Consider the following 14,777-nt stretch of genomic DNA (forward strand, 5'->3'; position numbering starts at 1 on the left):
TGCGACACTGTAAGTGCATTTGCAGGCCATGGTAAAGTGTCAGCCCTAAAACTTTTTCAGAAGAATGAAAACTTCTGTGAGACCTTTCAGAAGATTGGGGCAGACTGGGCAATGACACCTGAGTTGTATGCAGCCTTAAAGGAGTTCACATGTCAAATGTACAGCTCCGAGTCCAGAATCACCAACATCAATGAAATGAGGTATGCACTTTTTTTGTGCAAAGAAAGGCGTAGAATCCTGGCAGTTAACTCCATACTCAGATTCTCTCAAGAAGCACGGTCTCAGAGCTAACTATCAAGGTGCTATCTGGAGAAGATGCCTCGAGAACAACCCTGAAGTTCCTTCCCCAGTTGAGCATGGGTGGTCTAGACTGGACCAAGATGGTGACTTGCAGCTCTCCATAGACTGGTTCAATGTCTCCATTGGTCCACAAGCAGTACTTGAGTTTCTGTCCTGCTCATGGAAGAGGGACTGTGTCACTCCTCATGTCAGTGTGTTGCACTGTATAACAACTTTTTCAAAATGATCTGTATCAATAATTATTATTTCAAATATATTTACCTCAGACTTTCAACTCGACATATCAACAAATTAGCCTAAGGGTAATAGTACACTACTGTTTATGTCTTTGAAAAAGCGCCATGTCTGATATAAGACGGAAAGTCAAGTCAGGTGCCACAGGATTAAAAGACAAAAGATGGCAAGGAAATGGCAGGAAAATGTGTGTGATTAAAGGTTTGAAGAGCTCCAGGGTTGGCTGTACTTATCCAAAATGTTCACAAAAGGATTTAAATGAAAGCTCAGAGTCTCCCCTTTAAAATGATACCAAACATAACAAAATAAAATATTTCAGTGTTCTGCTTGATTTATACGCATTATTTCTTCAACCTTAGTTTACATTATGTGTCATAACTCAAAACAGCTACTCTTGTCAGATGGCCATCATACATCATTGAAAAGCTGAGATTCCAGGCTTTCAGAAAAGGTATGGTAGCCTTTGCCACCTTTTCGGTAACGACCAACCCCTCTGGCTCACGGACTAAGAGTGAGAGAGAGAGAGTATGTGTGTGTAAGAAATGAAAAATAAGCTAAATGTGTTACAAAGATCTCACCGCCTGATGCAGCTGACGTGGGATCGGACTGAAAGTGTTTGGTCCCCACAGACTCTGTGATGTTATACAGCGGTCTGGTTGTTGCGTTATGGGTGGACACTGACACAGAAAGACACATTTGAAATGGAAGGTTAAAAATAAACGCACAGCTCCGAGATGAGGAGAAAGAGAAGTGAAAAAGACCACATTGCAGCTGCTCTCTTATTCCCACACATTCCCTCTGTGCCTGGTTTAGTTCCACCTCAGAATTTATATCAAAAGATTAAAGGTGTCTGCAAACGATTATTAAACATTTGTCCAATCAAATTCATCTTACATACCTGATACTACTAGTAATATCCTTGAATCAGGTTTTGTGTAATATCTTGTTCAAAACAGAATGTCAACTGACTATTGAAGAAGCTGTAACTTCATCAGCCTACCTGATACAGTGTTTGAGAGAGTAGCTGTGGAGACCTCTACAGTGACTTTTGGAATGGCAGGTGTTGGTTTGTTGGGCTTCCTATCTAAGAGCCAGAAAGAGAGACAAAATTTCATATTAAGTTTCTTATTGTCAAACACACACACACACACACACACATGCATTTCAGTACACAAATAAATGCAACTTTTGACTTTATCTTATTTCTTAGGAGCAGTGAGCACAATACAGACAATAAACACTGTGGTAGGAAAGCAGAAGGGAATTCAATCAATGATCAGGGGTGTCACACACAGATCAAGCCCGCCAGCCGATGATTACTGTAAACATAGCACTGTAAACCATCCCCAAGTATATCATCAATTCAATCATTTATATTTGCAATGAAATGGCTAATATTGTAGGTTTTAATCCGCGGGTATTGTGCTATTTCAAAATAATTTAAAATTCCTGAATCACTGCCAAGGCTCAAATAAGCTTTACACCAAAGTTTAATGCTACAGTATGTTGTGACTTGTTAGTGGTTTAAAATAGTCGTCTATTTTGACGTGGTGCCCATGCCTGCTGCTACAGGTTATATGGGCTCTTGGGTTGAGTCTAAGTCATTGCTTTAAGTGGACAAGGAACCCTCAAGTGTGATGTTGAGGAAACAGATGTTTATTCACTCCTCACTCCCCCATTTCTCTCCTGGTCCAGTTGATCAAACCAGGCACCTTTCAGCACAGGCCCATAGCTGCTTTATTATAAATGATAAAACACCAAGAAGCAACACATGTAACATTTAGAAATAATACCTTAGAGTATCATCTTCTCTGTCAGTACAATAACTGAGTACTTCTAAGGGTTATCTAAATGTGACATGTTCATATACAGTATGTAACTTGCCTACTGTGAGCTTCACTGTGGTATACAAATCTTCGAACCATTTGTCAACTCCACACCCATATGTCCCAGCATCCTCTATGGTCAGGTTACGGATGGTCACAATGAACTTGTTTGTGTCCTTCTTGTCCTGCAGAGATACTCTCCCTCTGTGAGTCAATACTGCCTGGCCATCAGACCGGATGACATCAACACGGTCTTTATACTCTCCTTTCAGCAGGTACTTTGAGTAGGACTCATATCCCTTCTGAGATAGACAGTTGATGACAGCATTTCCCCCCTCATTTCCATTCACTGTGATGTCCTCACAGCTCACACAGCGCAACACTTACAGACAGACAGAAAATCAGAGAGAAAGGGAAGGGTAAATGAAGACAGAGGGATGGAGAGAAAGAGAGCAAGATCAAGAGTAAGTAACAACACAAAGGGCTCTAATTTGTACACCATCCCTTACTGCAAATATGAAAACTGAGGCAGTGCATTGGGTCAGCTAGCGTACAGACACACACACACACACACACACACACACACACACACAAAGACACAAAAGCTCAAAAAGAGGCACAAGCCAACATATCACAGTCTGTCTATCAACAATGTCATGAAAATATGAAAGTTCTTACCAGTAAGGGAAAGGATTATGATGTTGATGGACGTTTTCATTTCAAATAAGTCTTCTTCCTTGCTGTTTTAATCCATAGCAGTCTCAACCTCTAGATCTGACCAACAATCATCACATACATCATAAATCAAATATTGTGTCTTAAACAATTCATTAAAAAAGCTCATCAAAAGAAATGTCAAAGATCTGTCTTTATTCAAATCAACTCTCTCCATTCAGCTTACCTTTACCTTGCCACATAATGTTGTTTCTTTGACTCGTTGTCCAGATCGCCTGGTAATGATGTCATCTGTGACCCTTAGTCCTGTCTCAGCTGAGAAGAGTCATTTTGATGAAACGAGATGCCTGATTGTTTCAGCCACTCTGAGACATGGCCACCACTTTGGTGTATTTTCTGTCTTTACTAACCAATTCACTGACTTAAACACTTGTCACTGACTCTCTCACTTCCACATCACTTTCAATCCTCTGTCTCTTTGATGTCCATATTTTGAATTATATTTGTACCTCTCCCTCTATTTGTTTTACCATCCCTTAATCCTCTCGCTGACTTCCTCTATATCTAACAATGATTTTCTCTCTCACACCCTCCCTCTGTTGTTCTGAAGTGTGTCTATTGATTAGTTTTTTTGTCTCTCACACCTTTTCTTTTCTTTGTGCGAAACGTCTGGACTGCTAGTCTACTTTTACCAACACAACATTCTGTCCCTTGCTCTCAGGTACATTTCTCTCTCTCTCTCTCTCTCTCTCTCTCTCTCTTGCTCTCTATGTCTATTCGATGTCTGACTGGCAACACACTATCTGTCACATGTCTCTTGTTAATCTGCGTCTTGGTCCTTCCGTTTTCTTCACAGTTTCAGTGTGTTTCAGAAGGGGATGTGGGGAGAGGTGTGGACTGGCTGCTATTCTCACCAGATCATGCTCAACTTCATGACCTCCAGTCTAATGACCATCACTGACCCCGCATTCACACTGTCTCCGTCCGTCAACGGATCTCATTCACTTTGCATGGGGCGGACTCGAAATGCATTGTGGGTCCGTCCGTCGCTTCAGCTCCGTTGCCTCCGTCAAGAAAGTTGAGAAATGTTCAACTTTTCAGGCAGCGACGGATCCGTCAGCCAATCAGATCACGTGTATGCAAATACACATACGGCAGATCCAACCTCCGTGATCCGTTGACGGACGGAGACAGTGTGTACGCGGGGTGATGCTCATGCCCAGGGGGAAAGTCCAATGAAACAACACTCTTCGCAAGACTAGTATCTTTTCCATTCTGACCAAATAACAACCCAGTTCCATCAAATGTCGGTGACAATTAATTTAATTGTATTCACTGCTGCACATAACGTCTTCATTCATATTCATAACTGGAAAGACATAAAAATGATCTAAACAGAAGAAACAGATAATGGTTGCAGACATGCAAATCTTTAACATTTTGTGTGTGTGTGTGTGTCTGTGAGAGAGAGAGAGAGAGAGAGAGAGAGAGAGAGAGAGAGAGAGAGAGAGAGAGAGAGAGAGTGAGAGAGAGAGAGAGAACAAGAGAGGGATAGTTTAACCCTCTAGGCGCCACGGTCTGTAGGCAGTGTGGGGTGGGTTTTTATGTTATGCCCTGCAATGAGAGGTACCATGAAACACTACAAGAAGTGTCACCTGGATGAATAGGGATTCATTATCTTTACAGCAAAAAGCCTTCTACAGAAATTTGCATTCCCATCATCATTTCCATCATCTTGCCATTTATTAGTAATTATTTACACTGTTGATTTTTTACTTCCCTGACCATTTAGTATGGCACAATGCGTGTTCTTTTTTGTGTTCATGTCCTTGTGATGTGCATGTCTGTCAACTTTAAAAAAAAGTGGCAGATCTACAGTCAGGCCACAGTCAGGCAAAATATAGGTGTAGGCAGTGTGTGGTCGGCCTTTGTGTTGTGCCCTGCAGTGAGAGGTACCACACCATGAAACACTACAAGAAGTGTCACCGGGATGAATAGATAAGATAAGATAAGATAAGATAGAATGCACAAGAGACTTGACACAGACATACATTGCAGAAGCATGACATTACATTTCGTTCTATAACATAACAGAACAGGAACACTGAACTGCACACACCAGACATCAGACAAACAAGAAGCAAGCAGCACAGTAAGTAAGCTACAGGCATGTACAAGATGCAACAGTATACCAGATAAATAAATAAATAAGGGGAATTTCCCCCATCTCCTCACACCTCACACAGCTCAACACTGAGAGGCGCACACACACACACACACATTCACAAGCACACACACACGCGCCCGCACGCACACACACACACTCTCTTGTCTTTATTTGAATTTGACCAATTTCTCATAGGATATTTCACAAACACACACACACAGTTTACACACACAAACACAGACACAGTTTACTTCTTTATTTATAATTGTACAAATGAAGAAGTGGACTGTGTGTGTGTGTGTGTGTGTGTGTGTGTTTGTGATTGTGGATATTTGTGGGTGCTTTTCTAGTACAGTATGTGTCCATATGCAGCTCATATGCTTTTGTAGTAGAAATTTGGGATTACTAACAAATCTTATGTTTTAGAAGTGAATACTAATTAGCATGTATTACATAGAGGTGATTTAGCATTACATTTTCATATAATTATTTGTATGCTTTTCTATACATTCAATACTGTGCATCAACTTAGCTTTGTCTTTGTCATTTGCTCTCTCCATGTCATGACTTTCTAATAAAGGTCATGCAACCCCCTTTTGTCACGAGCTAAGGGTATTCTGCTAGAGGCAGTAATATTAGGAAGACCCTGACAGAGAACATGCTACGACCAGAAAATGCTGAGGGATGTATATGTATTGTATAGACCTATTATCTTACTTATTTGGAGTGCCCACAAGACTTGTGTATGGTGTGTGGATCACATGCTATGTCCAAGAAGTGTTCACGTATTGTTGTATTTTTGCATGAGGAGATATGGAAAAGATCATTGTACCCATGTGATTTGTATTACCACAATGTAACTAACCATGTATAAGATGGGCCTTGCCCTAGTTATCTCCGAACAGTGTTATCAGAGCTGTGATGTGGCTAGTGACCTGTTTCTGGTATTGTGAATAAAACTGCAGTGTTTTCTCACACCTTGAGTGTGCCTGGAGATTTTTGACTACAATTGCATTGCCTTTTTTTCTCATCCTGATGTTTTCAGTTCCTCACAGGGCCCAGAATGCGCAGGGATGATGTCATCCATCTTGATCAAACTTTGCTAACTTCTGCAACGCAGTCTCACATGAGTCGTGTCGTCTTAGTGTGAATGTTTTAACATGGGTCTTAACTGACTTTTGTGTTCTCTCTGTCAGGACAGGATGTGGGTAGGGGTGTTAACTCACTGCTATTTTCATCACCCCATGTTGACCTTCCTGAGGGCGACTAATAACCACCAAACACATCCACGCCCAAATGAAAGCAAGCAACTTACCCTGACCATTCTGATCATAGAAGAACTATAAGCAATATTTGCTTTTTGCAATAGATGTGTCCATGCAGCCAACAACCGTATAAGTCTACTAACTTAGACAACTGTCACTGACTCTCCTCAGTTGTTACTGTGTTGGCCATCTTTTACCAACAGAGCATTCTGTACCTCTCTCTCTCTCTCTCTCTCTCTCTCTCTCTCTCTTTCTCACACTGCTAGGCTGCTAGCCTATTTTTACCAACACAGCACCCTGCACCTTGCTCTCTCAGTACATCTCTCTCTCTCTCTCTCTGCCTCTCTCTGATGTCTGGTTGGCAACACAGTACGTCTTTTTGCTCTGCGTCTCGGGTCTTCCGTTCTCTTCACAGTTTCAATCTGTGTCAGGAGGAGATTTAAGGAGCACATGTGAACTGGCTGCCGTTCTGTCCAGCCCATGTTCATCTTCATGACGAAAATCCACCACCATGACCTTCAGTCTAATAACTACCAGTGTGATGTAAGAAACCAATCAGATCAATCTGAACCAATCAGAGAGCGCTAAGAACAGGGCAATTGGGCCTGGAGTTTTATTTACCATTCAGAACGAAGAAACGAATGACAGAAATAGACTGAAAAACACATATTTAACATTATGTTAAGTGTGTGTGTGTGTGTGTGTGGGGGGGGGGGGGGGTGACTCTGGATGCATTGTGAAGACTAAGGCTGCAGGAAGTTTCAGTTGAACTATAAAACCACAAGGTGTTCTGACCACATTGTTGCTATAGTGCCTCTGTGCTGTCCTTTAGCTGCAAGGACCTTCAGTTAAACCACAGGGTGTACAATTTATTCAGCACTCTCTCTCTGTCACACACACACACACACACACACACACACACACACACACACACACACACACACACACACACACACACACACACACACACACACACACACACACACACACTCACACACATTTCAAGTTGTGGATTCTGACCCTTTCATAGATGTACCTAATCATGTCCATTCCGAGGCATTTCCTGCAGTGCAGAAAACAACACTGAACTCGGTAGTATACAAACAAAAAGGAAAAAGACACACTCACTTTGTGTGTGCCTCTCTCTCTCTCTCTCTCTCTCTCTCTCTCTCTCTCTCTCTCTCTCTCTCTCTCTCTCTCTCTCTCGCTCTCGCTCTCTTGCATGTAACAAATCCATGATAATGGTGCCCCCTACAGATGTTAGCAGGTAACAACATGGCTTGAACAACTCAACTCAAGACAAAAACATACTGACTATTGCAGCAAAGAGTAAATTGATAAGGCATGGGTACATGAATCATCATAAATTCATGCATGAGTGATTCAAGGAGTCCCAGGACACTGAAAGACTGGGGTGCACGAAACTTGGTTGGCATGTAGCCCCACATGTCACCATTGTTTTTTTGTTCTATTGTTCTATTGTTCGCCATTGTTTTTTGTTCCAATCCGTCGCCCCCCGCCGAACTGGACCCCCAAAAGAAGGGTAGGGCAAAAAAGTTTTTGAGGAATATCTCGAGAAATAAATACATTTATATTATTATATCTCAACTTGGCTGTAGTGACCAGACACAGTTTTCTTTAAATATCTCGAAAACCGTAGGGCCTAGGAGGACCACCTTTATTTTGTATGTTGGTCTTAAGAGGCCAAGCCAACCCATCTCATAACCACTAATTTCATGTATAGCGCCACCTAGTCAAAAATGAAAAATGTATCCAGGGACAGATTGAAAAGGTCTACTTGCTCTAAAACCTATGATACATAAAAGAGGGGAAGTACTTTTCCCTGAACATGATCATAACAGTTGAGCAGGATAATGACAGTAATCATTCATATGTGATTCTTGTTTATTTATGTGGTGTTTGGGTGAACATCTCGACAATGGTGCCCCCTGTAGACATGTTAAGGTTACAACAGGTGTAACTGAGAATGCTTGGTGATCCCTGCCATGAACTCATTCATTTCGAAAAGCATGTACATGTTTCATCTACATGTACATCAACAAGTTCAAAGGAAAACCAAAACATATAGAGCAAAATATAGTTTTATTTTGTTTAATGGTGAAGGAAAAATACTTAAAGCTGAACTATGCGAGTTTATTAGCTTAATTTGCCTTAACTGATCAGCTTCAGAGTCATTGGAATGGTTATTTGACTTATTATGGGCTGAATGACAGCTGTCTTGCTTCCCCCTAGCACCTCTCAGTAGGAAAACCACAGTTGCAAGTTTGAGTCTGCAGTTTGAGTTGGTGGCACTGACACACAGAAAGTCTCCAGCCTTGTGATCATGCTCATGAAAAGGCACACTCACCGATTGAGGAGTGTTGTAAAACATACATTCTAAAGCTGTAGGGGAAGCTCTGCAGACATACCTGCAAGCGTAAAACCAGCAAAAACGAAAAGCGAAAGCGAAACCAGCGAAGAAATCGCCAAACCTGCATAGTTTCCCTTTAAACACAGTGTAAAACACACATACTGCTGTCGAAAACTCCATCCAGTTCAGCATTAGAACTACGATAATTATCATTTTACCTAAAAAATACACTTGAACCTATTATGAACAGATTTCCTCATTTGTGAAGAACTAGTCAAAAACACTGCACCCTGTTGGTGTTATTGGGAAACCGCAGGTGGAACTGAGAAGGCCATACAGACACCTTGACACTGTGCTGAGCATTTGAAACACAGATGTTTCAATACATTGTTTTAGAACGTCATTTATGTGGTGACTGAGTCCCGAGAATCTTTCTAACAAATCAAATATGATGAATTTGAAGTAAAGTGCAGTAAACTCTGGAAAAAAAACCAAAAAAACATTGTATTTACATAAATGTAACAACAACATATGCTGCATTTCTGTTCCATTAACCAACTGGTTTCATATCTTGATGAAAATTTGATTAACTAATTCCAGTGAAACAGGTAAAAATTAAAATGTCTATTACCACTTGCTATTGGCTAAGATCTCCACCCATTTCTAGCTTGGGAAAGGGGCCACATTTGGAGAAACTGACTGAGGCAGAATCAGAGGCAATTGGCTCATCACTGAAGACAACTGTTTCATATTCAGAACCATCTGGATTCTCTTTGGCCAAGGTGATGCTGGAGTAGTTGGCAGGGTCAAACTGAAGCTTATGATTGGTTGCTAAGGATGCAGATGCACCTGTCTGCAGAAACGGTGTTGGGTTTGTTGCTAGAGAATAGATGTCATCACTGCCAGTGATGGCAGTTGCAGGGCCAGACTCACAGTGCTGATTGGTTGCCAGGTAATAAATGTCATCACCACCAGTGGTGGGTTGAGGAAGATGATTGGCTGCTTGCTTGTCAGAGTTGGGGGGTTGAGGGAGCTTATTGGCTGCTTTAGCACTGACATGGTGTTGAGCAGGAGCTGGATGTGTTGCCAAGGTGTAGACGGATGTCAGTGCTGGACTGTTCTGTTGATCACTCTGGTTGGGTCCATCAGAGGCATGAAGGGGTTGTATTTCTGAGTACACACACGAGTCCTAATAAAACCAAAAGAATTAAATTATAATGGTACACTACAAACATGCAGATGCAAATGTCGTCACATTCATTCATTCATTCATTCATTCAACCTTTATTTATTCTCGGAGAGTCAATCAGGGTAGCCCTCATTTTCAATGAAGCCGAGATTACAGAAATAATGAAGGAACAAGATATGTTAAGATAAGATAATAATGCGATAACATACATTGTATTATAGAGGAAGGGGGAAAAACAACATACAATACGGATAATAAAATAATTACAACAATTCAAAAATGAATGTACTCACTGGTCTGGTGTTTCCAGATAGAGGTGTGGGTAATGCTAAAGATGAAATAAAATGTTAAATCAGGCCAAAATGTAAACATTCAATTATTCATTTTTGGTGTATGGGCTGATTTGGTGTGTATGTGTGTGTGTGTGTGTGTGTGTGTGTGTGTGTGTGTGTGTGTGTGTGTGTGTGTGTGTGTGTGTGTGTGTGTGTACCTCTGTTTTTCTCAGCCCTTCTCTGGATCAGCCTAACAGTCACTACCAGCAGAGCAATTATCACCACGGCAACAACAAGACCCCCAGAGAGATAAGCTAGATGACCTGTGGGAATAATTGTAGTAAAAGAAAAAGAATAGCACAGCAGATCAAGAACAATTGATCAGAGGTCTATAGGATATGATATGACCGCTTTTCATACAATTATTATTATGCAGGATATTTGCCTGACTGTGTGTGTGTGTGTCTGTGTGTGTGTGTGTGTGTGTGTGTGTGTGTGTGTGTGTGTGTGTGTGTGTGTGTGTGTGTGTGTGTGTGTGTGTGTGTGAGTGTGTGTGTGTGTGTGTGTGTGTGTGTGTGTGTGTGTGTGTGTGTGTGTGTGTGTGTTCTACAACCCCCCAACTAATAAAACATATGATGAAGACTGTCCTCACCGCCTGATGCAGCTGATGTGGGATCAGACTGAAAATGTTTGGTCCTCTCAGACTCTGTGATGTTGGACAGCCATCTGGTTGTTGTGTTATGGGTGGACACTGACACAGGAAATTAATGGTTAAAAATAAACATGGCTCTGAGATGAGGAGACAGAGAAGTGAAAAAGACCACAGTGCAGCAGCTCTCTTAGTTTCCACATATCCCCTCTGTGTCTGGTTTAGTTCCACCTCAGAATTGATACAAAAAGATTAATGGTACCTGCATATGGATATAAAAAAAAATCCCCCATCAAATAAAACTTGTAATACTAACAATTATATCCTTGGATCAGATTAATCACATTTTGTGTAACCTTTTCCATAGTATAATTTGTATAATTATGATAACTGAAATGATTACTCTTTAATAAGGTGAAGCTTTAACTATATTAGCTTCATCATGAAGTAACTGTAGCTATCAGCCTACCTAGTGTGCTGGGGAGAGCAACAGTGTCCTCTGCAGTGACTTTGGGAATGGCAGCTGTTGGATTGTTGGGTTTTCTAACTATGAACCAGAGAGAGAGAGCGAGAGAGAGAGAGAATAGTATGTTAAGTTCCTTATTGTCACACACACGCGCACGCACGCACGCACGCACGCACGCACGCACGCACGCACGCACGCACGCACGCACACACACACACACACACACACACACACACACACACACACACACACACACACACACACACACACACACACACACCAGACACCAGACAATAAAATAATTTCCACATTTGCGTGACTTACCAACTGTGAGCTTTACTCTGGTATAAAGATCTTCCTTCCATCTCTTAACTCCACATCCATATATCCCAGCATCCTCTGGGGTCAGTTTACGGATGGTCACAGTGAAGATGTGTCTGTCCCTCTTGTCCTGCAAAGATACTCTCTCTTTGTGGGTCCATATGTTCCGACCTGTGGACTGGATGACTTCAACACCATCTTTAAACTCTCCTTTCAGTAGATACTTTATGTTTGATTCAAAACCCTCCTGAGATGGGCAGTCGATGACAGCATTTCCTCCCTCATATCCTGTCACTGTGATATCCTTACACTTCACATAGCTCAACACTGAGAAAAGAGAGAATGAGAGAGATACATAAAGTTGGAATTTGAGAACGTGAAAGTGATAAAGCAATGGACAGAGAGACAGAGAAAGTGAAATGGATTTGGAGAGAGATGGACAGAGAGAGAGAGAAAGTAAGAGAGATTTGGAGAGAGAGAGAGAGAGAAAGTGAGAGATGGAGAGAGAGTGAAAGTGAGAGAAATGGAGAGAGAGAGTGAGAGAAATGGAGAGAGATAGTGGCCCTCATTTATGAAACGTGCGTATGACCAAAAACAGGCATAAAACAGGCGTACGCTTGTTTCCACGCAAAGTATGGCATTTATCAATGTGAACATGATCGGTGCTATAAGCTCAAATCTCATGTCTAGTCTGAACTCGCGTACGCAAGTTTTTCAGGCGGCATAGCACTGTGCAGCAGTAAATCGCGGGTGGATTACAAAGTTGATGAGTTGAATTTATGGACTATCTCGGACATAACACCTTTCCTGTACATGCGCAGCCTATTTGCTGTGATGTAGCATATATTGACACATTTGATGGCTTAGAATAGCTATAGGAGATGATTATACTTTCTCTTTGGCGAACGCAACATTTATGAATTATGTATTTTAAATTATTTTCAAAGGGCAAATTTCAGTGTCGTATGGTTTTGTAATGAATGTATTTATAGTATGATGCGTTCTCTCTGCGAAAATAAAGCCAAAGCTTCAAACTGTCAAAATTAACCTGGTGCAGCTGGACGTCACTGTGGCTCGAGATCGCTAATGATCTCTTTTTGAAAGTGAGAAGGATGGAGAGAGACAGTGAAAGAGTATGGGAGAGAGATATAATGAGATATAGAGAAAAGACAGTAAACAACACAAAATTTGGTTCTAATTTATATATCCCAAAATGCACCATGCAATGCATTCATACCATCTCTCACAAACTAACGCAAGTATACTTTGATATTGAGCATTACCAGGTCAGCAGAGACAAGGAGGTTTTAAAAAATATTTTAAAATCACACCATTTCCATCAGCACAGAGACACACATCCAGTACACACACGCACGCACGCACGCACGCACACACACACACAAGCTCAAAAAGAGGCACAAACCAACATATCCCACTCTCTGTCTACCAACAATGTCATCAAAAAGCTCTTACCAGTAAGGGAGAGGAGTGTGAATTTGATGGGAATTTCCATTTCATGAATAAGTCTTCTTCCTCCCTGATTTAATCTATAGCAGTCTCACACACTATGACTCTAGATCTGACTAACAATCATCACATACATCATGAATCAAATATTGTCTCTGATACAATTAATACAAATAAGCTCATCAGACATAATATTACAGATCTGCTGTACAGATGCTTTAAAACCTATTTGTGACTTTTCTGTCAACACTCTCCATCCAGCTCACCAAGGAAAGTTGCTTTATCTTCCTGATTATTGACATGTTCAGATTGCCTGGTGATGACGACATCTCCGACCCTTAGTCCTGTCTGAGCTCCTGAGATTGTTTCAGACACTCTGAGAGATGGACACTACCATATGCTGTGTACTTTCTGTCCTTAACAATTGGCTGTCTATCTGATGTCTGACTGTTCTCACACTATCTGCCACATCTCTCTTGCCACTCTGCGTCAGTCTGAGTGTCTTCCGTTCTTTCCACAGCGTTGGTGTTACTCACAAGGGGCAGTATTTTTTTTCTAGAGGGGGGATGTGGGAAGGGGCGTGCTATGATTAGTATTCTCACCAGCCATCTTCATGAAGTTGTAACCACCAGTGACATCCATTCCTAGGGATTAAATGGCAATGAAACAAACTATTACCTTATCCATTCTAACCAAATAACAACCCAGTCAACGAGAATTCATTTAGTTTAATTCACTGTGCACAAGTTCTTCATTCAAATTCTTAAATGCAAGGGAAAATATCTGATCTAATCTTCTCAACCAGTCATAGAGAGAGTTAATGGGCTTGTATTTTTGTTTTTCACTCAGAAGAAAGAATGGATGATGGGAAAAAAATACAAATCTAACATTGTGTGTTTGTGTGTGTGTGTGTGTGTGTGTGTGTGTGTGTGTGTGAAAGAGGGAGAGATGGAGAGAGAGAGAGAGAGAGAGAGAGAGAGAGAATAATTACTTCAGGAAGCTTCAGTTAAGCTAAAAACCACAAGGTTCTGACCACACTGTAATTCTGCTTTTTTCTTCAACTGCAGGGAATTTCAGTTAAACCTTGACAATGACATACCCACTATAATCTGTTACATTGCTTCATAACTGTTGCAGCGAGATGAGACCTCTTTTGCATGAAAGAGTAGGACTGGGGCTTTCAACCGAGACTATGCACTTGACATGCCTTTAATACATGACATGCTCAACATGCCTGTTTGCATATGATTGTTATGAATCTGGCGATGTAAAAAAAGATGGTGAAGGGGGACTTTGGGGCTGAACAATTTAGTCAAGTAAACTTGTGCTCATTCCTTGGTTTGATGTCAACAAGTAATCTAAGTAGACCTTTACATTGCATGTCACCACTGCCCACAGGGAAGTGAGTCCCCGGATCTGTCTGCAGCTTGCTTGTCAGCCTTTCCTTGTCAGAGTACACCACAAATGTTGTGAAATATATCCGGATGTTCTATTTTTTGAACACCAGACACTGGCTAGATTAAAAACAAACAAACAAAAAAATGATCTGCATCTATACATGCGCTCATAATAACA

At 41.2% G+C, this 14,777-nt stretch overlaps 2 protein-coding genes across 3 annotated transcripts in view; both read right to left on the bottom strand.

Annotated features, from left to right (window-relative positions):
• The window catches only part of LOC134083821 (CMRF35-like molecule 8), a 10,914-nt gene extending 7,133 nt beyond the window's left edge, over positions 1-3,781 (bottom strand). Inside the window, exons 1-5 of one of the 2 annotated variants that reach the window (XM_062539830.1) lie at positions 3,268-3,781; positions 3,039-3,128; positions 2,419-2,742; positions 1,535-1,618; positions 1,113-1,211 (exon numbers count right to left, since the gene is read on the bottom strand). In XM_062539830.1, coding sequence (XP_062395814.1) covers positions 1,113-1,211; positions 1,535-1,618; positions 2,419-2,742; positions 3,039-3,078 — 547 coding nt within the window. In that variant the 5' untranslated portion in view covers positions 3,079-3,128; positions 3,268-3,781. Of the gene's footprint in view, positions 1-1,112; positions 1,212-1,534; positions 1,619-2,418; positions 2,743-3,038; positions 3,135-3,261 lie in introns of both variants that reach the window. The other variant, XM_062539829.1, reaches the window with a different exon arrangement.
• A 4,772-nt stretch (positions 3,782-8,553) lies between these two features.
• LOC134083847 (CMRF35-like molecule 1) lies at positions 8,554-13,662 on the bottom strand. The gene is made up of 7 exons (XM_062539831.1): positions 13,209-13,662; positions 11,739-12,062; positions 11,418-11,495; positions 10,952-11,050; positions 10,518-10,622; positions 10,321-10,355; positions 8,554-10,027 (listed from the first exon to the last, which is right to left on the bottom strand). The coding sequence occupies exons 1-7, from the start codon at positions 13,246-13,248 to the stop codon at positions 9,476-9,478; spliced, it is 1,233 nt and encodes a 410-aa protein (XP_062395815.1). The 5' UTR covers positions 13,249-13,662; the 3' UTR covers positions 8,554-9,475.
• Positions 13,663-14,777: the final 1,115 nt, after the last annotated feature.

The sequence above is a fragment of the Sardina pilchardus genome, chromosome 1 (assembly GCF_963854185.1).
Source record: "Sardina pilchardus chromosome 1, fSarPil1.1, whole genome shotgun sequence".
Lineage (NCBI taxonomy): Eukaryota > Metazoa > Chordata > Actinopteri > Clupeiformes > Clupeidae > Sardina > Sardina pilchardus.